At 44.7% G+C, this 21,755-nt stretch overlaps 1 protein-coding gene across 4 annotated transcripts in view; it reads left to right on the forward strand.

The window, feature by feature from the left end:
• The window catches only part of rerea (arginine-glutamic acid dipeptide (RE) repeats a), a 153,254-nt gene that overhangs the window by 66,177 nt on the left and 65,322 nt on the right, over positions 1-21,755 (forward strand). For all 4 annotated transcript variants that reach the window (XM_088617187.1, XM_088617188.1, XM_088617186.1 and 1 more), the window contains one exon: positions 2,069-2,139. In XM_088617187.1, the coding sequence (XP_088473313.1) occupies positions 2,069-2,139 (71 nt within the window). The remainder of the gene's footprint in view (positions 1-2,068; positions 2,140-21,755) is intronic.

Raw genomic sequence — 21,755 nt, forward strand, 5'->3', positions numbered from 1 at the left:
ATTCCTTCTGTCTGTTGTCTAAAATTTACCTATTTAACTAAACCCTGCATAATAGTTGCTATTTTATTTTGTGACACATCATGCAAAACACTCAATTAGGACTAATGTTTTGGTTCGCATCGTGTTGTAATGCCTTTTGAATTAAATTATACTGAGTCTCAGAAAAAAGCTTGTATTTCCTGCTCGTTCTTCAGGCAATAAGGATGCATTTAGTTGTTTGCATCTATTTCTTTCTTTTATAGAGGCTTTTTCGAAGGCTTAATTGGTGGCGAACTCTCCGAGAGGCACTTCTTTTTCTGTCTGTACTGAAAGCAGAGAGACTTAAGAGAGTGGCTCCTCTAACCTGCCTCGGGTTTCCCAAGGGTGCAACAGCGTCTTCTCGTATCGAACCAGCTGGATCCTAATAAACAGGTCCTGGTGAATTCCGCTGCCGTCTCGGGTGCTCGACGGCGTCTGCGGTGGGAAAGCACCTTGGTTTTGTGAGAAGGCAGGTTGGAGTTGCGGATTTCAGTGCACGTAGTTATTCAGAAGGGGATGTGAAGGGGGGGGATTTTCGTGACTGTTTATAGTGCAGCAACACCCCTGCCCCCGGGCATCTTGTCCAGGGAGTAAACTTTCTTCTGGCTCATGGGGTCCACAGAGGTACAGACATCCCCGTGGTTAGTCATGTCCTTAAACTGCTGTGTGCAGTAATAAACATTTTTTGTTTCGTATTATCGATACATAGGGAATGTACAGCAGTTTTGTACACAAAATCGGGTTCGTTAATTTCCTAACCTACCAGCTTAGTCTGTAAGTGTTTTAGTGATACGTGATATAAGTTCTTATATGATCTTTAAGTCTGAAGATATCTCAGACGTTGCAGTAAATTCACTGATGTGAGATCTGGGGGGTCAGTACTTGTCTGTAACTACATTGCAGAACGTTAGTGAAGTGAACATCTGCAAAAAGGTTTATGTATCAAATTGATTGTCTTTTCCTTGTACTTAAAAATAGATTCCCCTTGAGACTGTGCTACAGGTAAGTCATATTACGGTTAGGCAGTTGCTGTAGCATGAAGATGATTATAGCTTTTCCAAAGTGTCAAGCATAGATTAAGAATACACTTAAAAGCCCAGAGGAAAATTGTGATCTGGTTTAGTGTTTCACAGCTATAAGTGTATGTCTGGTGTTTCTCTTTTCTCCTTTTAGCAAACCGCTTTTTTTGTACCTTTAGAATGGCCAGGCGAGGAGAGGTGCCCATCTGAGTGTTGGCACTCAGAAGTGTGAAGGTTTTTAAGGAGATGAGGGTTCATGACCTGGTTATACCACTGGTCGCATTCAATTTAACAACACAGCCAGCCTGGCCTGCTTTCATTTAACTGCATGGTAATCCGGGTTGGATGCTGTAACTGAAAGGTTATGTAATTTGGCAGCATTAAGTTTTTTTTCTGTTTGCAGGAATCAGCTGTTGATCTATTTATTGCACATTAAGGGTGGGGGGGGGGAGTCTCATGCTGAGAAAGTAGATGTCTTGTTTGCTCTCTTTTGGCTGCTCTGCCTAAATACCTTGCAGCTACCATTTGTGAACATAAGAACAATGAATGGAACTGATTTATTGCCCTGTTCTTTAGTAAAAAATAAAGAATGTTGTCTTAAATCTGTTCCTGTTTATTTTAAATCCTTTATTTAACCAGTTTAGTCAACTGAGAAGTTCTCGTTTGCAGTGACCTGGAAAGTGCCCATTAATACAGCAGAGCATTTACTGGAACAACCAGAGTGCAGTACCTTTCTCGAGAGTTGCTGTGTCCTACCTAGGATTTGAACCCACAACCTGCTAGTTTGTCGTCCTGAGACCTCATGCGATCCTCCACTTGGCTTCCCTGGAAAGGCCTAGCCCAATTCATGTAGAACTCAAACATCAGCTTCTCTCGGTTGCTGGAAAAGCTTTGTTGCAAAACGCTTAGAACATGCCTTTGTCTAAACTTACCACGAATGTGAATTGAGTCGAACAATAAATTGCAGTTTATTCCACTTTTAAGGTCATTCCTGTTTAACTTTAATCTCCTCTGTTCTCTCTTTCCTTAAGATTGTGTGTATATTGAGAGCCGGCGTCCCAACACTCCCTACTTCATCTGCAGCATTCAAGATTTCAAACTGGTAAGTACCTTGTGCTGTGGTCTTGCCTTCTTGATCAGTTTGGTTCTTATCAGGAGGTTTCAGAATTGTTTTGTACGTTCTGTGAAAGCAAGATCAAACAGATCTTTGATGCAGAATAATTTGCTGTGTAGTCGAGATGCCGGGCTGTGCTTGCGATGAAGGAAAGAAGTCTTTTTTTTTTTTTGCTTCCCCCACTTCACAGTTCTTGCAGGAAACCAAAAAAGGTGAAAACGGTGAGGCAGTGGCCTCAGTTCAGAAGCTTGATAATTGTTTGTGAATAAATTAAAACGAGGGCGAAAAGCTTGATATAATTTATAACCCAGTCCTGAAAAAAAATATTTATCTTAGAAGGTGGGGGGTAAATCCTCTCTCCTTTTTCGAAAGCAGCTCCGTGGAAGTGTTAGAAATTCACTACATGGAAACGATAGCGCACGATCGTGCCCCGTTGAAGTGGGCCACTCCTTTACTGCGTCTGTTTAACCTTTAGCAAATGTAGCGCACATTAGTTACAGCCGTCAGCCTTGCCTGTGAGAACAGCTGACAGTTCCCTCTATTATTACAGGGGTTGAAATAAGTGGTTATGAGCTGTGCCGTGCTTCGCACATTGCCAAGGAAGAGAACGGCCTGAAACACAAGGATTTCACTGGTTTCAGAGTTAATGGAACGATATATATTACATTGCTTTCACACCTTGTGGTTTTATGTTAAATGCTGAGGAATTAGTTTTAAGGAAAGAAATGTATATATCGACGGAGCAGGCCCATTAATCAGAGATTTCCCTCCCCCCCCCCCCCCCTCCCAACTCGTTACCGTTTGTGCTTACCTTGAATCCTACCTCTGCGTTAAATACAAGCTTGGGAAGAAAATGATAAATGTTCATAGGCTTAAAAACAACAGTAGGGAACAGGATCGATTTTTTTTTTCCTGATGCAGAGTATAAAGTTTATCGTGGTTTACTTGTTCGTAGAAGACCGTTTAAGAACATTTGTACACAGAAATGAAGCACCGTGAAAGGTTGCATTGAATCCCATGCATATAAATAGCCCTTAGGCTGCAGCCGGAGCATGTGTAACAAGCCCTTCTTTGACTTTTTTTATTTTTCTTTCCCTGGAAGCTGGGCTCTGTCCGTTACAGGACGGTGCCGTGTAAATGCACTCTCGAATTAGGATGAGTTTTTTGTCAATTCACGGGGATATCACAGCGGAATAATCACATCTTAATATCGGCCCTATGTACATTTCTGCTGAGAGGTAAAGGTGATTATAAACTCATTAATCAGTAAATTGGGACTGAAGTGCACATATAAATCCACACTCTTAACGTGGCAGACCACCCACTGGGACAGCCTTAATGGTAGAGGACATTAAGAGTTATAATCTCAGGTCACAAGGCAAAAGATGCAGGCTGTGTTATGAACTACATAGTGCATTAGAGAGGCGCAGCTGTGTTACAGTTGGGAAAGCAGCTCTGTAACGCTAATCGGATTGCTGGAAAGAATGCTGAGGATGGCAGGAACGTATGATCAGTTGGCTCGGCCTGCCAATAAAAACATATAGTATTGTGTGCTAATCCACTCGTTGATTAAGTGTGGTTTAAGGGCCTGTGTGCAGCAGTGTAGAATTGCTGGAGAAAACCAGGGATCCGTTATAAGATCTCTTTTTTTATCCATCTGTAATTAATGGACATCCGACAGAATTATTTGTGCATAAGCAGTGGCTTCATGAGTGCTGTGTGCAGTGTAGTATACAGTTACATGGCTGCTGGATGCACTTCTGTTCCTTAATACACGCTTTGTTTTATTGTTAGGCCTGCAAAATGACTTACTCTTTGCAGGGCCGATCGTGCTGTTAGTTAGATTGTCTTCAGCTACCAGCAGGAGTGGCAGAGCAGGGGGCCCCCGGTGGTGACCTCTGACCTCGGCTGCCACTCATCTTCCATAATTAGACAGCAAACATTTGTCCAAGCGAGTGGGACAATGTCGGGCGCGTCTGACTGCTGATGGTGTGTGGCGGTCTGTGGAGAGCGGAATGGGACCCTTCCTCTCCGGTTAAGAACTGATGGTTTCAATCGCTTAAAAAATGGAATGAAACAGCTCTTACTGAGTCGTCGGTATTGTCTACAGAGTGTCGCTCATGGGTTCTGAGACAGGGGGTGACTTTTAAGGTATGGCTGCGGTTTCAAAAGCTTTTTGTGGCCATAATGGGTTTCGGAGAGGTTCAGCAGGAGAAGCATTTTCTAGTAGTCTGCGAGTTTGTGTAAATTACTTCATTTTAGCATTGCTGTCTGAATATTTGTTTTTTTTGCTCGTTTAAGGTTCCAGGTATTAGTCAGATAAATAGTGTCGGTTATGCAGCGATTCCACGGCTCGTCTCTGCAGTATTCTTGTAGTGTGTAGTCTTTCTCCCCTTCAGTGCAGCTCTGTGGGAGCTTGGCTTGCTGGCACTGGAGGTGCTCTCTGCATCTACAACAGGGCTGGTGCACTAAGCTCTGTGCTGAGGTGTCTCTGCTGAGACAGACTGCTCACCGCAGGGTGTAACATTCAGGGCTGAGGAGGTCGGACACCTTGTGCGCGTGTTTGGTCTGGAACATGGAGAGCATCCTGACCAGTGCGGCCGCCGTCTGGAGCAGCAGACCACACCGCTGTACTCCTGTGACCCAGTGCCAATTCCTCCCTGCCTGTTGGCTGTAATGATGCTGCTCCTTATGCAGAGCTCCCTCTCAGCAAACAGCCATGCTGCGATCATAATCACTCCTGAAGCTTGCAAGCTAGGAGTGGAAATCAACTGCTTAAAGCTTCCAAAAACTTAAACGTGACCACGTTATCCAAGAAGTAGTAATTTGGTGCGTGACACGAGCCCGTCTGTTCTTTTAAACCCTTCCCGCAGTCAGGGCTGATGTGCGCGTGATTGATGTGCTTGCGATTAAGGCCTCCCGTTTCGAACTGAAGTTAACAAACCGAGTTGAGCATATTCTCAATAAATATTGCAACAGTCTCCTCCGGCTAGAAACGCATATTGATTTCAAGGCAGCCTGCGCCCATTAGGATATGTACATCCTGGCTTATGTCCATTACGTGTCTTTTGATATTCATAAAATTTAACTGCTGCATTGTACTTTTTTTTAAAAGCCTCCCGAAGGCCTGTATGTAATGTAAACGAGCGTGCTCAGCCTGTCCGATTGCTTTCGCTCAAGTTTTTCTTTTTAACCTGCTCTCTGTGTGTGACCTGGCCTCTTTGGAATGAAGGAACACCTTTTGTCTGATGAAGCGAGATCTGCGCCTCGCAGCCGGGCGATGTCAGTGGCGGCGCGGTGACGTGCTGTCAGTCTCCACGAGACGATACAGTGCAGGGAGGCTGTCGTCTCCCGTCCCCTGTTCGTTTTCATGACCCCCTTCGCTCCAGCCCTGCTGTTTGTGAGCCCTAGGAGTAGGTCAAGCTCCTGTCAGTTTGAGGCCTGTCCCCCCCCTCCACCCCCCAGTCTTTTTGTTTTTCTCCAATCTTTCCCTGTGGCCAAACTCATTTGCAGATATTGGCTGCATCAGCTGCTGGATGGCTTTTCCACTAATGGGGTGATTGCTGCTTTCTCTGGGGGCTCTCGCCGGAGAGAAGGGCACCTCGCTCTTCCTGGGATTTTCGCTTATGGACATTTAATTAGGTGTGATGTACAATACACTTGTCTTCAAGAATTCAGATTCCCAAATGCTGGAAATAGTGGGGGAAGAGAAGAGGGAGGGAACAAGGGAGTGAATGTAGTGTTGATTTCTTTTTCTTAAATCTCTGGCAAAGGTAATTGTCTGAGGTCTTTGGGTTGCTTGTGAAGCAGATCACATCAGTACTAACGAAAGGTGAGAATTCAGGCGTCTTAATTCAACATTAAACCCAAGAGAATCAGATGTTTGCATCGTAAATATGTAAGTAATCAGTATTCTTACATATCCAGCTCTGTTTGGGTTGTCTTAGTGTGCACTCTCTCTTTGTCAAGAGCCAGACAAACTGTGTGGTTAATATCGTATTTGGTATTTTCAAGCAATCATTTCCCCTTTGAGTGATATTTCTTTAAGGTGAAGCACAATGAAACCAACAATAAAACAAGCCACGTTATCCATATCCCAAACTACACATCCTGAGGCCTTCTACAGAAATGGCTGGTGGAATTTAAAACTAAAAATGATTTTTGTGCCAGTGTGTTTTAGAAGAGTAGTTAAAAGAAGTCCAGACTAAAATGTGTCCCTCTTTTATGCCTGAAATGGAAATGCACTTATGCACGGTTTTACCATAATGTGTTGCAGTGCTTATCATGAAGCCTTCATAAGCTAATGATTCAAAACTTTAATTAAAAACTGTTTGATAAAGATGCAAATAAATTTGCATTAATGTGTGACCTAACAAAAGTTTATTTAAATAGGATTCTCAGCTGCACACTGCGTGTGGCAGGGAATCAGTTATGCAAAAACCAGGCTGAGCCGCTAAATGCACCTTTCTCAAAGGGTGCTTTTTCAGTTTTTAGATTGAACAGTTTTCTTGTTATCAATTTTCAAGGGCTTGGCACCTGGGATTAAATTCCTGCCTGTCTGTAAATTGAGCATGCAAGCTTTTGTCGACATATCCAAATTGAGATGATTCTAAGACTTATAACATTGGTCTAGTGCACTCTCCTAAGTACTGATGTGCAATACCTGGATTGTCAGGTGTACTTATTACCAGTTGCAGTTCCTGATGTTATTTAGTGAGCCAGGTTGTTGCTGCTGCTTAGAAAGAAAAGGTTTTGTCATCTTTTGACATTTCTCCCCTTAAAGCTCCAAGAGCCAGTTGCACAAGTGAAAATTTGTGATGAGATGATATAGATGCCTATATACTGCTCAGGAGCTCTGTGAGCAAGCTGGAGAAAATGAACCTTTTAATACTGGAAATGGTGCCTTTTTTCCAGCCTGCAATATCAAAGGAAAATAAAAGTATGGTTTGTGATTCAGATGCCCTTCTGAGCCTGCATGTTTACTTGATTGAAGCATCTTGACACTGACGCTGTCTCCTTGAAGCCTGATCTGAATGGAGTATACAGCTGTAGGGCCCTGGGGCCTTGTAACAATTTATAGTCTGGATAGAAAGGCTGGAGTGTATAAAAAGACAGCTGAGAAATGCCACTGGTGTCCTGTGATTAAAGAAAGAAAATAAATGCTCTTGCATTTTTTAGTTTCCTTGTCCGATAGGATTTATCTGCTGTAATTACATGGTAATTAAATCAAAAACCTTAATTTGTTTGGTATCTATTGTGCACAATGCAGCAGATGTATAGTTCTCTCCGCTCATTTAAAGCGGAGCTGGTGTGTGTTTCGCATGCGCTGCCTTTGAAAATATGCATTTGCTGCCTGCATAGTTAAACCATTAATAAGAGGTTGTGACCAGTTAGGCCTCCTCGCTTCCGCCCATGAGTGTACTTGAGCTTTGTTCAGGCTGTAGGTATTGGCTCGTCCTCATCTTCTGCCGGCTCGTGTTCGGCTCGTGTGTGCCGTGCAATTCAAACTGCTTACGCTGGGGATAAGTCCCGTGCCCCTTTGCGGAAACATTCCAGGCTTGTTTTGCCAGCAGTCATGCTAGATCCCAAGCTGTTGTAAGATTCCAAATGTTTGCTAATGGGGATATTCTTGAATGGGACACACGGCTTGCCGCCCCCCCCTCCCCGATCCACTTGGTGTACCGCTGAAGGAAACGTTAGTGTCGTTCTTTGTAACGACAGGAGGTCCTTGGCTGGGTGCGTTTTGCAAATCGCGCCGCTGTTCCAGGGGTGAAGGAAGCTCCCTCCTCCTGGTTGGCTGCCGGATCGCCTTTTTTTTTCCCCCCAGGCAGACCTCCGTTCCCTTCGGATGGGTGCAGCACGTTTCCGACGGGGGGCGTGTTTTGGGGTTTCGCTCGTGGGGAAAGATGAGAGGAGAAGGTATGAATTCACACGAGCACGGGCAGAGACCTGGAGGGGACCCGGCTCTGAACCTGGAGGGGCCCGAGCCCAGAACCCCCCCACCTCCCCCCTCCCCCGACTCAAGGATCTTGACTAAATTATTTAAATTAGAATTAAAGTCTTTACCGGCTTAGATCAAATGCAGCATGTGTGAGCTGCTATGGCAACCACTAGCGAGGCCAGAAGGAATTCTGCGTGCCGTAGGGATACTGGGTGGGGGGGGACACTGGATCCGGAGTGGCCGAGCTCGGGATCGTGTGGCTGAATCGTTGCAGTGATTTAACCTGCTGGCCGGGGGATCGTTCTGGCTGCAAGGCTGAAGATAATGTTTTCATACTGAGCTGGGAACGTGGATCAATACCATCTCCTTGACGCAGGGCTAAATTATTAAACACAGCCTCTTGTGCTGTTTCATTATCCCAGTTTTACCTCCCCCTGCTCCTGCTTTGTCAGCTGGGGGGGGGAGATTGGTTGGGTATTTATGTATTCAAATTATTCAGACCACATGAATCCCCTTGGGTAAATTTTGTCCCTTTTCTTAGAACCTTCAAAAAATGTCAGTTTGCCCGCACTAGCTGTTTTGGCACATAATGAACAAATTGGATCCTGTGATGTCTTAAATAAAGCTTTCTGGTGTATTTCGTGACGGAATTAGAATTAAGAGTTAAATAGAATTAAAACGGCTTCCTCTTTTCAAAAGCAAGCACTGTTTTTTTGGCTTGTTCTCTAATAAGTGGAGTAAGATGTGATCTGTCACAGAAGGTAACTCAGAATATTTGAAGTCGTATTGCTTTACTGTAATAAAACCACCCATTGTAAAGAGCTAATCACTGGAATTTTAATGACACTGCTGGGGTTGTCTCTCCCCTCTCAGCTGACACGCGGTGTCTTTTGAACGGGGTTCAAAGAAATTTTCAAAATCCTTTCAACAAACTGTAGTGCCGTGGCATCATCGCTGACGGGCTTTCTGAGCAGACGCGGGTTTGCACTGCTGTGTTTTTAACTAATTCTCCACCATCCGACGGTTGACAAGGTCTAACACCCTGTTAGCCTTCCTGTTATCCTTCTCTTTCTCTTACCGACTGCGCGGTAACAGTATTAGTCATTTTTAATAACACTGCTGACCTTTTGGATTATTGGAAATGAAATCTTCTCTGTGGCCCTCGGATGGAGATCTGAGGCTTTCCATCATGTCTGTCAGTACAGGAGTGCTTCCAAGATCCATTAGAGCAATTTCCAAAGGTCGACTCCTTAGGATAATTCATTCAAGTGATTTGCCTGCCTCGGGTGCGATTGGTTTAGCTGCTAATGGCGTGTCTGTTGGGCCGGCTGGGTTCCCCCCCGTCTCCCGGGCTGCGGTGGGGTTCGCGCCGAAGGCCACAACTTTTCACGGGGGGGGCAAAAAATAACCAGCCGTGGCGGTGGAGACTGATGGCCGTGGTCTTGGTGCGAAGCGTGCAGGACAGAGAGCCCCCTGTGTCATGCACGAGTTGGGGGGCCCATTATGTCTAAATGTCTTCTAAATCAGGAATTTCTGCCCCAGAACACAATATTATATGAAAATGACTTATCCTAAATATATAATAATGATTCCTTACACGTATTTTTAACAATTACAATCAGCACTGTCACTGTAAATCATTCCTGTGCCTTTATCATAAATATACTCACTCTTATTTTATGTGTTGTAAATGGACTGTATAAAATTCAATAAAGCACACTCAACCCTAATGCCCTCCGTAAACTATTCGTCTACCCTTATAGGGCTTTATTGGTATTCGTGCCTATTTAAATCTATGTCTTACAAAAGATGTTGTTTGTTTTATTTTACTGAGATTTCTTACATATTTCTCATTATTGTAACTGTTGTCAGTGCATAATGTATTTCATCATGTTGTGTACACAGTTATTCAGTGTCAAATGGTGACAGTCACTATGCAGTACATGTGCTTTTATAGTTTCTTCTGTTTTTAAGAGTAATCCTAGCCTTCTTGTCTGTTATTGTCGGGAAGGTCCGGTATTACAGATTTTATAGACCAGATTCCTCTTCAGCTGATTTTGTCTATTAAACCAAGGGTTTACTCAATGTGTGCATGGACCTAGAGCGCCTCTTTGGCTCAAAGCCACATCACATGGCTTTGAAAGGAGACCAGTGCAGTCTGCTTGGGGAATCTGTGCTGTCCCTGTCAAGCCTGGTTGCCGTCTTCATTTAAGATGGCGACACGGTCTGAACCATTTGTGTTGCTCATGGGTATATTTGCGTGTTGATGCATCCTTTAATTTTTCTATGTACATCTTCTGTTAAGATGCATATATGTTTAAAAGTGATTTGAGTGGCATTCTTTCAGTGATACGAGCGGGTCCCACATTAATAATAATAATAATAATAATAATAATAATAATAGGTTCCTTACACTTGCCTAGCGCTTTTCTGGACACTCCACTCAAAGTGCTTAATGGTAATGGGGACTCCCCACCACCCCCACCAGTGTGCAGCACTGCTTGAATGATGCAACGACACCCGTAGTGCACCAGTACGCTCCCCACACACCAGCTCTCAGTGGGGAGGAGAACAGAGTGATGAAGCCAGTTCAGAGATGGGGATTATTGGGAGGCCACAATTGGCCAAAAACTTTTGGCCTTTACCAGAACACTGGGGTAATGCCTCTACTCTTTTCGAGAAATGCCCCGGGATTTTTAATGACCAGAGAGAATCGGGACCTCGGTTTTACATCTCATCCGAAGGAAACCACCTTTTTACGGTACAGTGTCCCCGTCACTATACTGGGGCGTTAGGACCACACAGACCGCGGGGTGAGCACCCCCTACTGGCCCCACTAACACCTCTTCCATCAGCAACCTTAGCTTTCCCAGGAGTCTCCCATCCAGGCCTGGCCAGGCTCACACCTGCTGAGCTTCACTGGGCTGCCAGCTGGGAGTTTTGCGTTTTGTCTTGGCTGGCTGCCTTTATTCCGGATAGTCTCGCCCGGAGGTTTTGCAGCTTTTTCAGGAATAAGGTTGCGCCGAGCAGAATGAGGGCGTCTTAGGGACACTGCTTGGCTGCACTTCTCGTGCTGCGTGAAACACGCTCCACGGTTTCGAATTCACAGCCAACATGAACTGAAATAACTTCGCTTACAGCAGCTCTTGACACAAACTAGTAACTCAACCTTGTCGTCATTTTCTTGCCTCTCTTCAGATCGCTACATTGTTACTGTCAAAAACAACTTTCTTTAAAAGATTAAGACCTTCTGCTGCAGCAGCAAGTAAGGTTATTGTATGTTGGCATTATCAATGTAGTCATTTGCATCTCAACATTATTACAGAATGCTACAGTTAAGAACGCGTTTGTAGGCTGTCAAAAGATTTCCTGTTCTTTGGGAAAAAAATGTAACGGCAGCAGTGATTAACTATTCATTACTTTGTGGTGTTGAAATCCAGTTTTTGTTCTGGTAGTAGGGCTGTTCTTGTACTTGCATGAGATTCTGCACAGTATGTAGTGCTGAAACTAATTCCTTTCCTAATGGATTTTATGACACGAGTGCTTGCATTAAAGACCAGGACCACATGAGCACTTAGCTGTACTTGATCTGTTTTTCTTCTGTGAAAGCTCCTTTGGGTCAATTGTTGAGAGAGATCTGTTATTAAAAAAACTCCAGACGCTTTCTTAAATGGATAGCGTTTTTGAAACCTGGGTTCATTGCCCCCTTCCTTCTAAAATAACAGGTGTGATTTTTGTTAGAGTCCGCCTTGGAAGGGCACGATTCGTCTCAGTTTGTGGCAGTCTGCTGTACAGAAAGGGTGCAGAAAGGTACACAATAGGTTTGAGAACGCTAACCTTGGTCTGTTGAACTTAACATTCCTTATAGGTTGTTGGAATGTCCTCCCCATTTGTAAGAGAATAACTCTTTATAGGTTTAAGATAAAGTACTAAGTGCTAAGCCCAGATCATTTACTGTACTTTCATATTCTGCCTTTAAAGAGGCAATTTTACTGTCTGGTGGTATTGATGAATCTTTGCCCCAAGGCATGCTGGGAATACAGAGCTTGGAGTTAATTTATATCACCGGTGCAGCAGTGCTCACACCCAGAGTTGATTCACAAGGTCGAAGACTGTGATTTCTCAGGTCTTGTTTGTGTAACGTCTGTCCATTAATCATGTCGTATTACTTAGTCTTCAATTCATTTGTCATCTTTAATTTTAGACAGTAGGCGAACGTGGCTGACGAAAATGTTGTAGATTTTCAGAGAGCCTGTGTTCCTGAATATTTTATGCACTGCCCAACTAAAAGAAATTGTGCTGGATGTTTTTGGTGTGGGCGGCAGTGCACTGCTTTGTTTTTGAAAAGACGCGCCTAATAAACCCATGTGAAAGTTAGGAGAGAGGTGTTTATGGGAAGCTTTTAAGCGCTTAAAGTGTGAGTGACGTGAATTACGCCCCTCTGAAATCTCTCCTCAGGGGAGGCAAAAAAGGCAAAGAATTACAGATGTTACTGCCATGAAACAGGTAATGTTCCATGACATCCACACGCGGCTGCTGAAGGCTTTTCTGCAGCATCTGGATGGCTTCTGCAAAGCTACTATCCATGCTCTGCAGAAAACATGTCGTGGAAGATATTTGGGCTTAACTACTTTGTTCACAACTGAATCCTAAGGATTCAGCAACTTCTGTTTACCTAATTAGCCGTCCTCGCATTAATAAACCGATTAAAATAATAAATTGATTAAATGTGATCAAATGCCTCCCTCCACCCACACACGCAGCGCTGACACGCTGCCATTCTCCCTTTCTGTTCGGTCCCTGGAAATCCAGACTGTTTGGAACTTCACAGCCTGAGCTGTCAACTCCATAAATAAACGCCGAACGCAGTCAGAAAGCGCTTTGATGTCTTTAAATCTGTGGAAGTGGTAAGCGAACAAAGTTGCACAGTCCCAGGGTTTTTGATCGGTCGTTAATAGGTTTCTCAAGCACTTGGGCGAGTAATGGATTTCAGCTAGATTTAGTGTCTGTGTCTCTGAAGTTGACCACAGGCTTCTTTTATTACAGTTTGGGGGCATCTCCACCACTCCCCCTGCCTGTCAGGGATGTGTGATGTGCTGTACCAACAGGTGAAAGTGCCCAAGCTGTAAAAGCATTAGGTTTTATTTTCCTAGTTGTTTTTCTGGAACTGGATTCCCAGTCTAGTTCAGTGTGTGCCCAGCTGAAACCTCTGTGGGTGCAGAGCTTAGAGGGAGGCTGTAGTGTGTTTGCAGGCAGACCTGGCCCCTTGCTGAGCGTTTCTGAGCAAACTGCCCCCTGGTATTTAAAAGGTGAGGTTTCTGTTTAAACGGCACCATGACTTGAAAGGGCTGGACTGCTGTGCTCTGCTTGTTTTAATGTAAGCGATAGATATTGTAGCTGGCTGTGTTCAGTAATTGGGTGTGAACTCAGTACTATAAATGGCTTTTAAATGCCAAATGGTAGCACGTTTGTATATAATATCAGGGCTTATAGCGTGTTTTTCTGCATGGTAGCAGGTTTGTTGTTAAAGGGTGCCAGGAGAGAGAGAAACAGGGGCAGAGCTTGCTAAATGCCAGTCATTTTGTGCCGTGTGTAATCGTGCTTTGTGCTGTGCTGATATACAAACCATACTGTCATCAGCTCCTTATTACTATCAGCAGCAGTCCTGTATGAAACCAATTAAGTAAACAGCAAGTCATAATCAGGAGAATGAATTCACCAGCTTAAGAACCTGTGTATTTAAAAAAAACGTTTTAGTGATTCGCTGGTAAATATTGCCAAAGGGTGATAAGCATTTGATCGTTTGAGTTTTGCTCTCATTGTATTTTTGATGTGTACAGCATGGTGGCTTGTAGGGGTCCATGTGCCTAAAGTTTTGCAAGAAAAGCGAACGCCGTAAACAACACATCGGTCAAATGTGGGTGGTCGCGGTTTACAGGAAGAATTCCGAAGACAGACAGCAGTAATGTTTTATGGTGCAGGCTTGAGAGTCTTTTTTTTTGTGAATATACAGCCATCAAGATCCTCCAAGCTTTTTTATTCCTGACATGATGTCAGTTCATATTTTTGTTGTGCTTGTAAGGTACCTAAGAAAAGGGAAAGCCTTCTTTGACACTTTGAGTTTGTCCACAAAGATTGCATCTGTGTATAATCATAGCAATAAGGAAAAGTAACAGTGAGATTAGTCAGGTAGATTTACTGAAGACTTAGATCAGTGTAGCTGACATCTAATTGTTCGGGTTATCCTGTTCCTATCCAGCCTGGAAAGAGATTGGAGACAGACGCTGTTATGTGTTTTGACAGTCTTTTGACTGTCTTTTGTTTAGCTTTTCTGAGCGTGTTTATCCGAGCAGCTCGGTGTTGAGATTGATCAGGACTGCTGCTCAGGAGTGTACAGATCCAGTCCATGCGTTTCTCTGGGCTCAGCAGAATCGGTGAGATTGAGGATCAATACTGGAACAGTGGGATGGAAATTTTTCACAGATTGAGCTTTCCAGAGCTGGAGGAGGTGGCGATCGTTGTGGTGGGGGTGTGTGTGTGTGTGTGTGTGTGTGTGTGTGTCGTAAAGATAGACAGTTTGACAAAAAAAAGCAGTAATCTCATGTTGATGTAAATAAAATTTTATATATTTGCAGACTGGTTTGAGACTTTAATAGAAATGAATGACCAGGGAGGATGGATGTTTGTGAAAGCGCTGTTAGGCAACTGCTAGCTTATTATGCCTGACAGAAGGGGTGTGTAATTTACAATGCTGGCTTCATGCTCCGCAGCCATAGAAATGCTAATGAGGACCAGTGTTCTGGAGGGCTATCAATAATACGTCAACCAGCAACCAGCGTATATACGCTGGTTTAAAAAATAACCATTATCTGTAATCAAAGGCTGATGTAATGCATTATACATAGAAGAATTAGTCTTTCCTGTACTGTCTAGTTTGATCTTTGTCTCCATCCCCCCCCCCCCCCCCCCAATTGATGTAACCGTTTCATTTGCCTTGCAAATTTTCAGCCATTTTCTGCAATATGGTTTTGCGTATAGTAATATTTTTTATTCCAAGGTTTTAGTGCGTGCCCTCCACCCATCCTTTGTTTGCAGCACATTTTGCATTTGAAATGTGCATTATGTTGCTGGAGAATCAACTGCACTCAGCTGGAACAACTAGGGATACCGCTGCTTATCCCAACCCCCCGAATGAAGATGGTCGCCTTTTAAGTTTTGGCCGAAAGAGATGCTGAAAGAGTATCTACCAGTTCGACAACGAGGCTCCTAATTCTTTGTATTAGGACTTTTCTTTTGACAAAGGGCCAGCCATCTTGACCGAGTGATTAAAGAGCGACACGAGCCTTTCATCTCGAGGGTTGGTGCCGACTGCCCTCTGTGAACATGAGAAGGACCTGGGCTGCTTTTAGGTCGGGGTGTCGGGAGATGAGCGTCAGACACATGTGCCAAGTCGGATTCTGTGGCTGGCTCCTGGAGAAACATGCCTGACCTGAATCCCGGATGAAAAGCCCAACGGAGCTGAAAGGTGCTGCGCTGTGAGCACACGAGGGAGGGAGGAGGAGTGACCCCTGACCTTCCTCAACATCCAAATGCGCATTTATTTTTTTAACGCACCTTGCTGCTCTGCACACAATCCCTTCTTTTCAGATGTGGCTGGCCTGCAGCATTAATGTGCACGGTGGGGGGTGGGTGTGTGTGTGCGAGGGGGGGTGTTAATCTTTTGTCTTCCCTGTCTGAGATGTCTGTTTTCCGTGCTGTATGTGTGCCTGCACATTTGTATAATTAACTACGGGAGGGGAAGAGCTAGACTGATGATCGTCCCTTTTCTGCTTCTAAACATTTCAACAGCGATGTGGGGAAAAAAAATAATAATTTGCATCCTGGCTCTGAAGCGGAGATAACAAGATTCGTGCTCTCTTCTCAGTCTCGCTGGGGTCAGGCTCATCCATTCTTTACAGCTGAACACCGTTTAGTAATGCAGCGAGAGTGAGGGGAAATGTAGCGTTCACAGCCGGGAGATGACATTCTTATTAAAAGCCAAGCGCAGGGACACAGGAGCACGGAGCTGCTTCTGCAGTGCTTTAACTCCGCCAGTCATGGCCCATTGGGCAGGCGTGTAGCTACCTTGTCCACAGTTCTTAAAGAAAGGTTGCAATCATTCTGTGTTAATGGTTGCGTGATGTTTCCGGGGTATATTTTCATCTCCCGAGTTCTCTAAAGCAAGCCTTTTCCTGTGTCCTTGTGTACTCTGGATGACCGTGTCTTAAGCTGTGTGTGGAAGAACAAGCCTTTTTCTTTCCTCTTTCCTTTGTTGAACCCAGAATATAAAACCGAACTGGCTAGTTCTTTTTCCTGGTATTGATGGTTTTTTGTTTAATGCTCTCCCATCGTGGAGGTTGTGCTGGATTAGCTGTGTGTGCTGCATATGTCAGACTTGGAGACTGTGCCGGTTGGTGTGGGGCATGGGCCAGTGTCCAGGGAAAGACACTTTTATTACAGGCTGTCCAGATCAAGAGGCCGTGGTCAAGACCTCTGTAAATGTAGAACCCACTCGTATCACTGCAGTGTTATGTCAGCTGTTCAGTGTGCGTCGCCGGTTAAACACAAGAACGCAAAGCTGGTCTTTTTTTTTGTTTTTTTATTCCGTTTGGCTGTTTTTCAGTCAGACGCTTGATTACGTCTGTGTTTCTGCTCACTCTCCTGCATGTACAGGATGTAAGCAGTTCCTTGGATTCTTCATGGGGTGGGGGGTGGGGGGGGGCTTTCGAATGGATCAAATCGGTTTTCTGTGCAGCAGCCCTGTAGACCCTATAGATTCGCGGTTTTAACGAGGAGGGTCACCTTGAGACCGAAAGAGGTTGGGATCTGTAAACTCGTCAGACAGCAAGGTGAGGGGTGAGCTGTCAGCTTGCTCAAGTGCTGCAGCTGGTTTACTGAGGTTTAGCTCGGAATTCACTCCCATCCCGACTTAATCAGTTTGGCATTCTTTACATGTGTACATTATTCTTTGTAACAGTATTTTATAAACACTGCCTTCAGCTGTGCTGTATTGCAGCAGGCTGACTAGACACCACAAGAGAGCTTTTTGTTTTTTTCCAGAAGAGACCCCTGACAGCTGCTGTTTTAATAAAAAAAAACCCTGAGTCTTAAGCCATTTCATCAACGCAGCCCGTTCCCCTTCAGAAAAGATGACTCCTGGGCTGTTTCAGGCTGCCTCGACCTCGGAGGTGAGCATTGTGCAAGTGGGTTTAAAAAAAAAAAAGAACCTGAACAATTAAACAGCGCAAAGAAAAAGCACTCTGCTCTTCACATTGTTCTGTTGACAGATACCGTGTTGTTTATACTAGACCGATCATAGAGCGCTGCTTTGTCCTGGCAGCAATATTTGATACCTCCAAGCCGCTTACTCGCAGCTCAGCTCACACTTGACTGAATATACTGATCGATTATCTGTGGCTTAACCAAGACTTCTCATTTCCTGTCTTCCATTACAGCGCTCAATCAAGCCGCTGGCTCTTTGTGGCTGGGGTTTCTGCGCCGAGATAAGCCATCAAGGCATGTTTCGATTTGAAAAGCTCTCTCCTCACATGGCTCGGTCATTAGATAGCACTAACAGGTTTAGAAGATGTGGCTTTTTGTGTTGGGACAGATTGGGGGAGACGAGGAAAATGGGGGGGGAATCCAGCTTTGGAAACGAGGCAACGGCGAGGGTACATGCCGGGGCGCTGTGCGAGAGAGCTAGCGCCCGCTTGTGTTTCACTTGGACATCCAGCATCTTTGAATGCTGCTTATTTTCTTAATGCCCCACCCCCCACCCCAGTCTCTTGCAAGACTTGTTTGAAGTCCTGTCCTGACAGTTAAAATAGGGGCCTTTTTTTTTTAAAAAAAAAAAAGCAGCCGTTTCTGCAGTAAGAACCGCCGAGGCCCTGACCACAGACAACACCTGAAGTATTAAACTCACTCACTGGGGTGCTGAATTCACTCCTTCCAGCTGTGCTCTGGGGCTCCCAGACACTCCCAGGGACCTCCTCAGGACACTGCCCTTGGTTTGCAGCAGGCTCTTCATATTGACTCCTGCTTGTGTTTGGGACTGTCTGGTTGACATGTAGTGAAGACATCACCGCCGGTTCTCTGCACTGTAGCGTGGCTTTTCGTGTTGGTGACCAGCCACAGGCAGCAGGAGTGTGGACGTTCTCCCCTGAGGAGTTTACACCTTGCGTTCCTAGTAGCTTTTTTTCTGTCATTTGTGCTTTTCCCAGATCTGGATAATTACCTTATCAATCCGTAGTCATGTAGGGGAAGTTCTGACAGGTGATTCTGAAGTAGCTGCCAGTATCGTTGCAATGAATTTTGCAGCTGAGACTGTAGCTTTGTGTACAGGGGAAAATGCTCAGCTTTTTTCGAAGTCTTTTCTCTTTCCATTTTGTTACATCTTTTAGTCACCTGCTTTGAATGATTTGAGAAGAATAAGGCTACAGCTTGGCACCCTTCTGCGGTGTGATCTGGATTGTGGCAAGTGTAGTTCCTGTTCAGATTGAATTTACACGCCACCAGTGTCTGTGTTGTTTTTATCGCCTCGCTGATATTGCAGGGTGAGATTACATTCCACTCTTTCACACTCCGTAATACTGAGCCTTACACATGGCCACTGCTGTCATTCTTGGTTTCTTTGAGACGCATGTGGCAGATGAGCTCGTCCCCAAGTCTTTCTAAAGCTGTGCGAGTCCGGTCTGCTGTCCTGGGAGATTGAGGTCCTCTTATCGTGATGATGCACCCCAGTGATTTCATGTGTTCATGGTAGAGGAAGTTGTTTTGCAATGATGCTCTCAGTGGTAACCTAGCCATTTTTTTCCCCAGTGAGCATTTTAATGGGTGATTATATTTTTAAAAAGTTACCACACTGCGCTGGAAAACCCTGATTTTGTTTTTCGTTCTGAAGTGTGGAAACACTCTGTTGGTCTGTTGAAACTTTTTTTTTTTCTGGCAGTATTTTATACTTTTAGTTCTGGGGTAAGAGTATATTTTGACAATTTGGAAATTGTTTTCATATTTTTTTGCCACGTTCTAAATAACCCTGTAAAGAGTTGCCAATAGCAAAAGCACAATGAGAGCTAAATGTTTCTTTTAATTCACTTCACCTGCTGAGAAACCGCCAGGCTTTGATATTCATTCTCTTACCGCTCTGGCTTTTTATCAGGAATCCACAGTGGCAGGGTGATGTTTCTCTTTCACCTTTAGTTTTTTAACTTCGAAGAGGCAGATCTTGCTGTCCCCCCTCCCCCAGGCGTTAGGTCTGACTGCAGGATGTGACAAAACCTGTTCGTTCAGCCTGTAACAAAGGAGCTGAATGACAGGTGTGAATTCTGCCTTTTGTGTGTTGACACTGGGAGGCGACTTTGCACTGGCAGCATCTTTCTTTTGCATATGAAAATGAACAGACGGACACATGCGGTGAACCCGTGGTTAAAGATTATTGCAAGTATATGAAGGGGACAACTCGCCCAAACACACACATTCACGCCTTCCCAAACAGTCAGTTTTCTGCAAGGAGATGGCCGTTGTTTCAGTCATTTTTCTCTCCTTGCCTAGTCTCGGTTGCAATATCACAGGCACAGCCATGCTTTGTCGACAGCCTCCACCACCAACAGGACATGCCTGGTGCAGGTCGAGAGCACCCGGGACACTGCCCTCTGCAGCTGGAGCAGAGCAGTGCAATCACACTGCCGACGCTCCTGGATTGGTTCCACACTGAACCAGGGTGCTTTGAGAGATGGGAGGCAACCCCCACCCTCCCCCTCCTTCTGACATGTGAGGTGAAATCACAACAGATTCCTAGAGAACCGGCTGCTTTTGAAATCTATCTTGTCATTTTCTTCAAGCAATGAAATGTTAATACCAAGCAGGCTACTTAACGATTGTCTGTCAGAGCTCAAGTTGCAGTGGAGACTTCAATTGATTTTTTTTGTTGTATTAAGCAAAATATTCTCCTAGCATCCCCAAGCAGTATTGTGTGCCAGTGTGGAAGTGGTTATCTGGGCCATCTATTGACGTTGAGAAAGCAAACACAAGGTAGATGTTATTTTGGGAGGTCAGTTCAGATGTAGCGTTTGATCTTGAATTCCTGGTGGCAATGACGTTGTTTTTAACTTAACAGAGGGTGCAGTTCTGGTCCAGAGGGCTGGGGCTGGTGGCTGAAGGTTTTCTGTTTTTTTTTTATTTAAAGCAGCAGCACCTGAAGAGCTGGGAGATGCTGTTCGATTTTCCCCACCAAGTCGATAACGGGCTCACAGGAGCTGCTGAGATCTGAGTGGGAGTGGAAACCCACTGAGACTCCAGGACCAGGGCGGGGGACACCCCCTCAAAAGACCATTCGAAAAGGCCCCTCCGAAGCTCAGGATGTAACAAACTGAAACCTGCTTCGAACTCGATTGAAACTAATTTACGGGATCAAGGAGAAGGGGGGGGCTGCCTCTTCTGTTTGAGCGGTTTATCTAGCCTGGCTTGTTAACGTGTTGCATTGCAAAGAAAATTAAAGCGTCCCCGAACCCCTTTCCCGTCTCTCCTGCCCGTGTGGCCTGAAAGACAATCGGCTCGGTCTGAACTGGCACCAGCAGATCCATATGGAGCACTGACCCCCTCCCCCGCCCCCACCCCTCTCGCTCACTCGGTGATCGCTTCAGCGACGACGAAAACAAGAATCCTAGAAATATGCCGGGTTTCGTTACAGTGAAAATCGCTACTTTGAACTGGCTAAAGCTCATCAAACCCAGTACAGAGCTGGGGATGACAGATGGGCAGATTGTCTTCAAAGAGAGCTGCGATTTAATATCTAAATAGTGCGAGCAGCGAGACAGACATGGGCTAAACTGCACAAAGGGCTTGTCAGAGTCTGGCTAACATCTGTGACCACTCACTCCATTTGTTCTGTATTGCCGGGGCTGGGGGGAGGGGGGAGGCTTTCAGAGAACAAAAAAAAAAGCCTTGTAATTAACAGTTGTTTACAATTATTTTAAGCCCCGTCAGCAGTGTGTCAGAAGCTCATAACCTTGAAGAGATTTTGCTTTTATTTTTGATAGCTCTTACTACAAAAGGAGAAGGCAGGAGGCAAAAAAAACCCGTTTGATCCAAATTTGCATTGCTGCCGTCGTTTCCCTTTTTAAACGATTTTGTTTCTGAATTTGAGTGGGAGTTCTTGTTTAAAGCACTGCGTCGCTAAAGATAAATACGGGAGAATTAGTTGACCAACTGCCATCATTTGTGAGTTCGTCGAGTGTTGGTATATGCTGGAGATCATTCATAATGCATTTTAATTTTGAGATTTTATTCTCCCTTGGCAGGGGACAAGGATGAGTTGCATTTTAGGAAGTGAAATGCAGAAGTGGTCTGACACTGAGCTGTTTGTGCTCTTTATAGGTCTGTCTTTGTGCTGTGGTTCATGGTTTGCTAAAATCCATATGGAATTGCTTACAGAGTAGATGTAGTGTAGCTCTTAGCTGGCAGTGCTGAGGAAAAAAGAGAGAAAAAGCTCTTGTTCAAACATTTGTCTTCCATAAGGTTGCCGGGGAACCTGTTTTCTCTGTCCATCCTTACCGTGTTATACACTGTTTGCTTTTGTATTACATGGGTTTAGATCACGCTAATCCCTGGGTTTGTCTCAGATAAT

Source organism: Lepisosteus platostomus, chromosome 23 (assembly GCF_059453375.1).
Source record: "Lepisosteus platostomus isolate fLepPlt1 chromosome 23, fLepPlt1.hap1, whole genome shotgun sequence".
In the NCBI taxonomy this organism is placed as follows: Eukaryota; Metazoa; Chordata; class Actinopteri; order Semionotiformes; family Lepisosteidae; genus Lepisosteus; species Lepisosteus platostomus.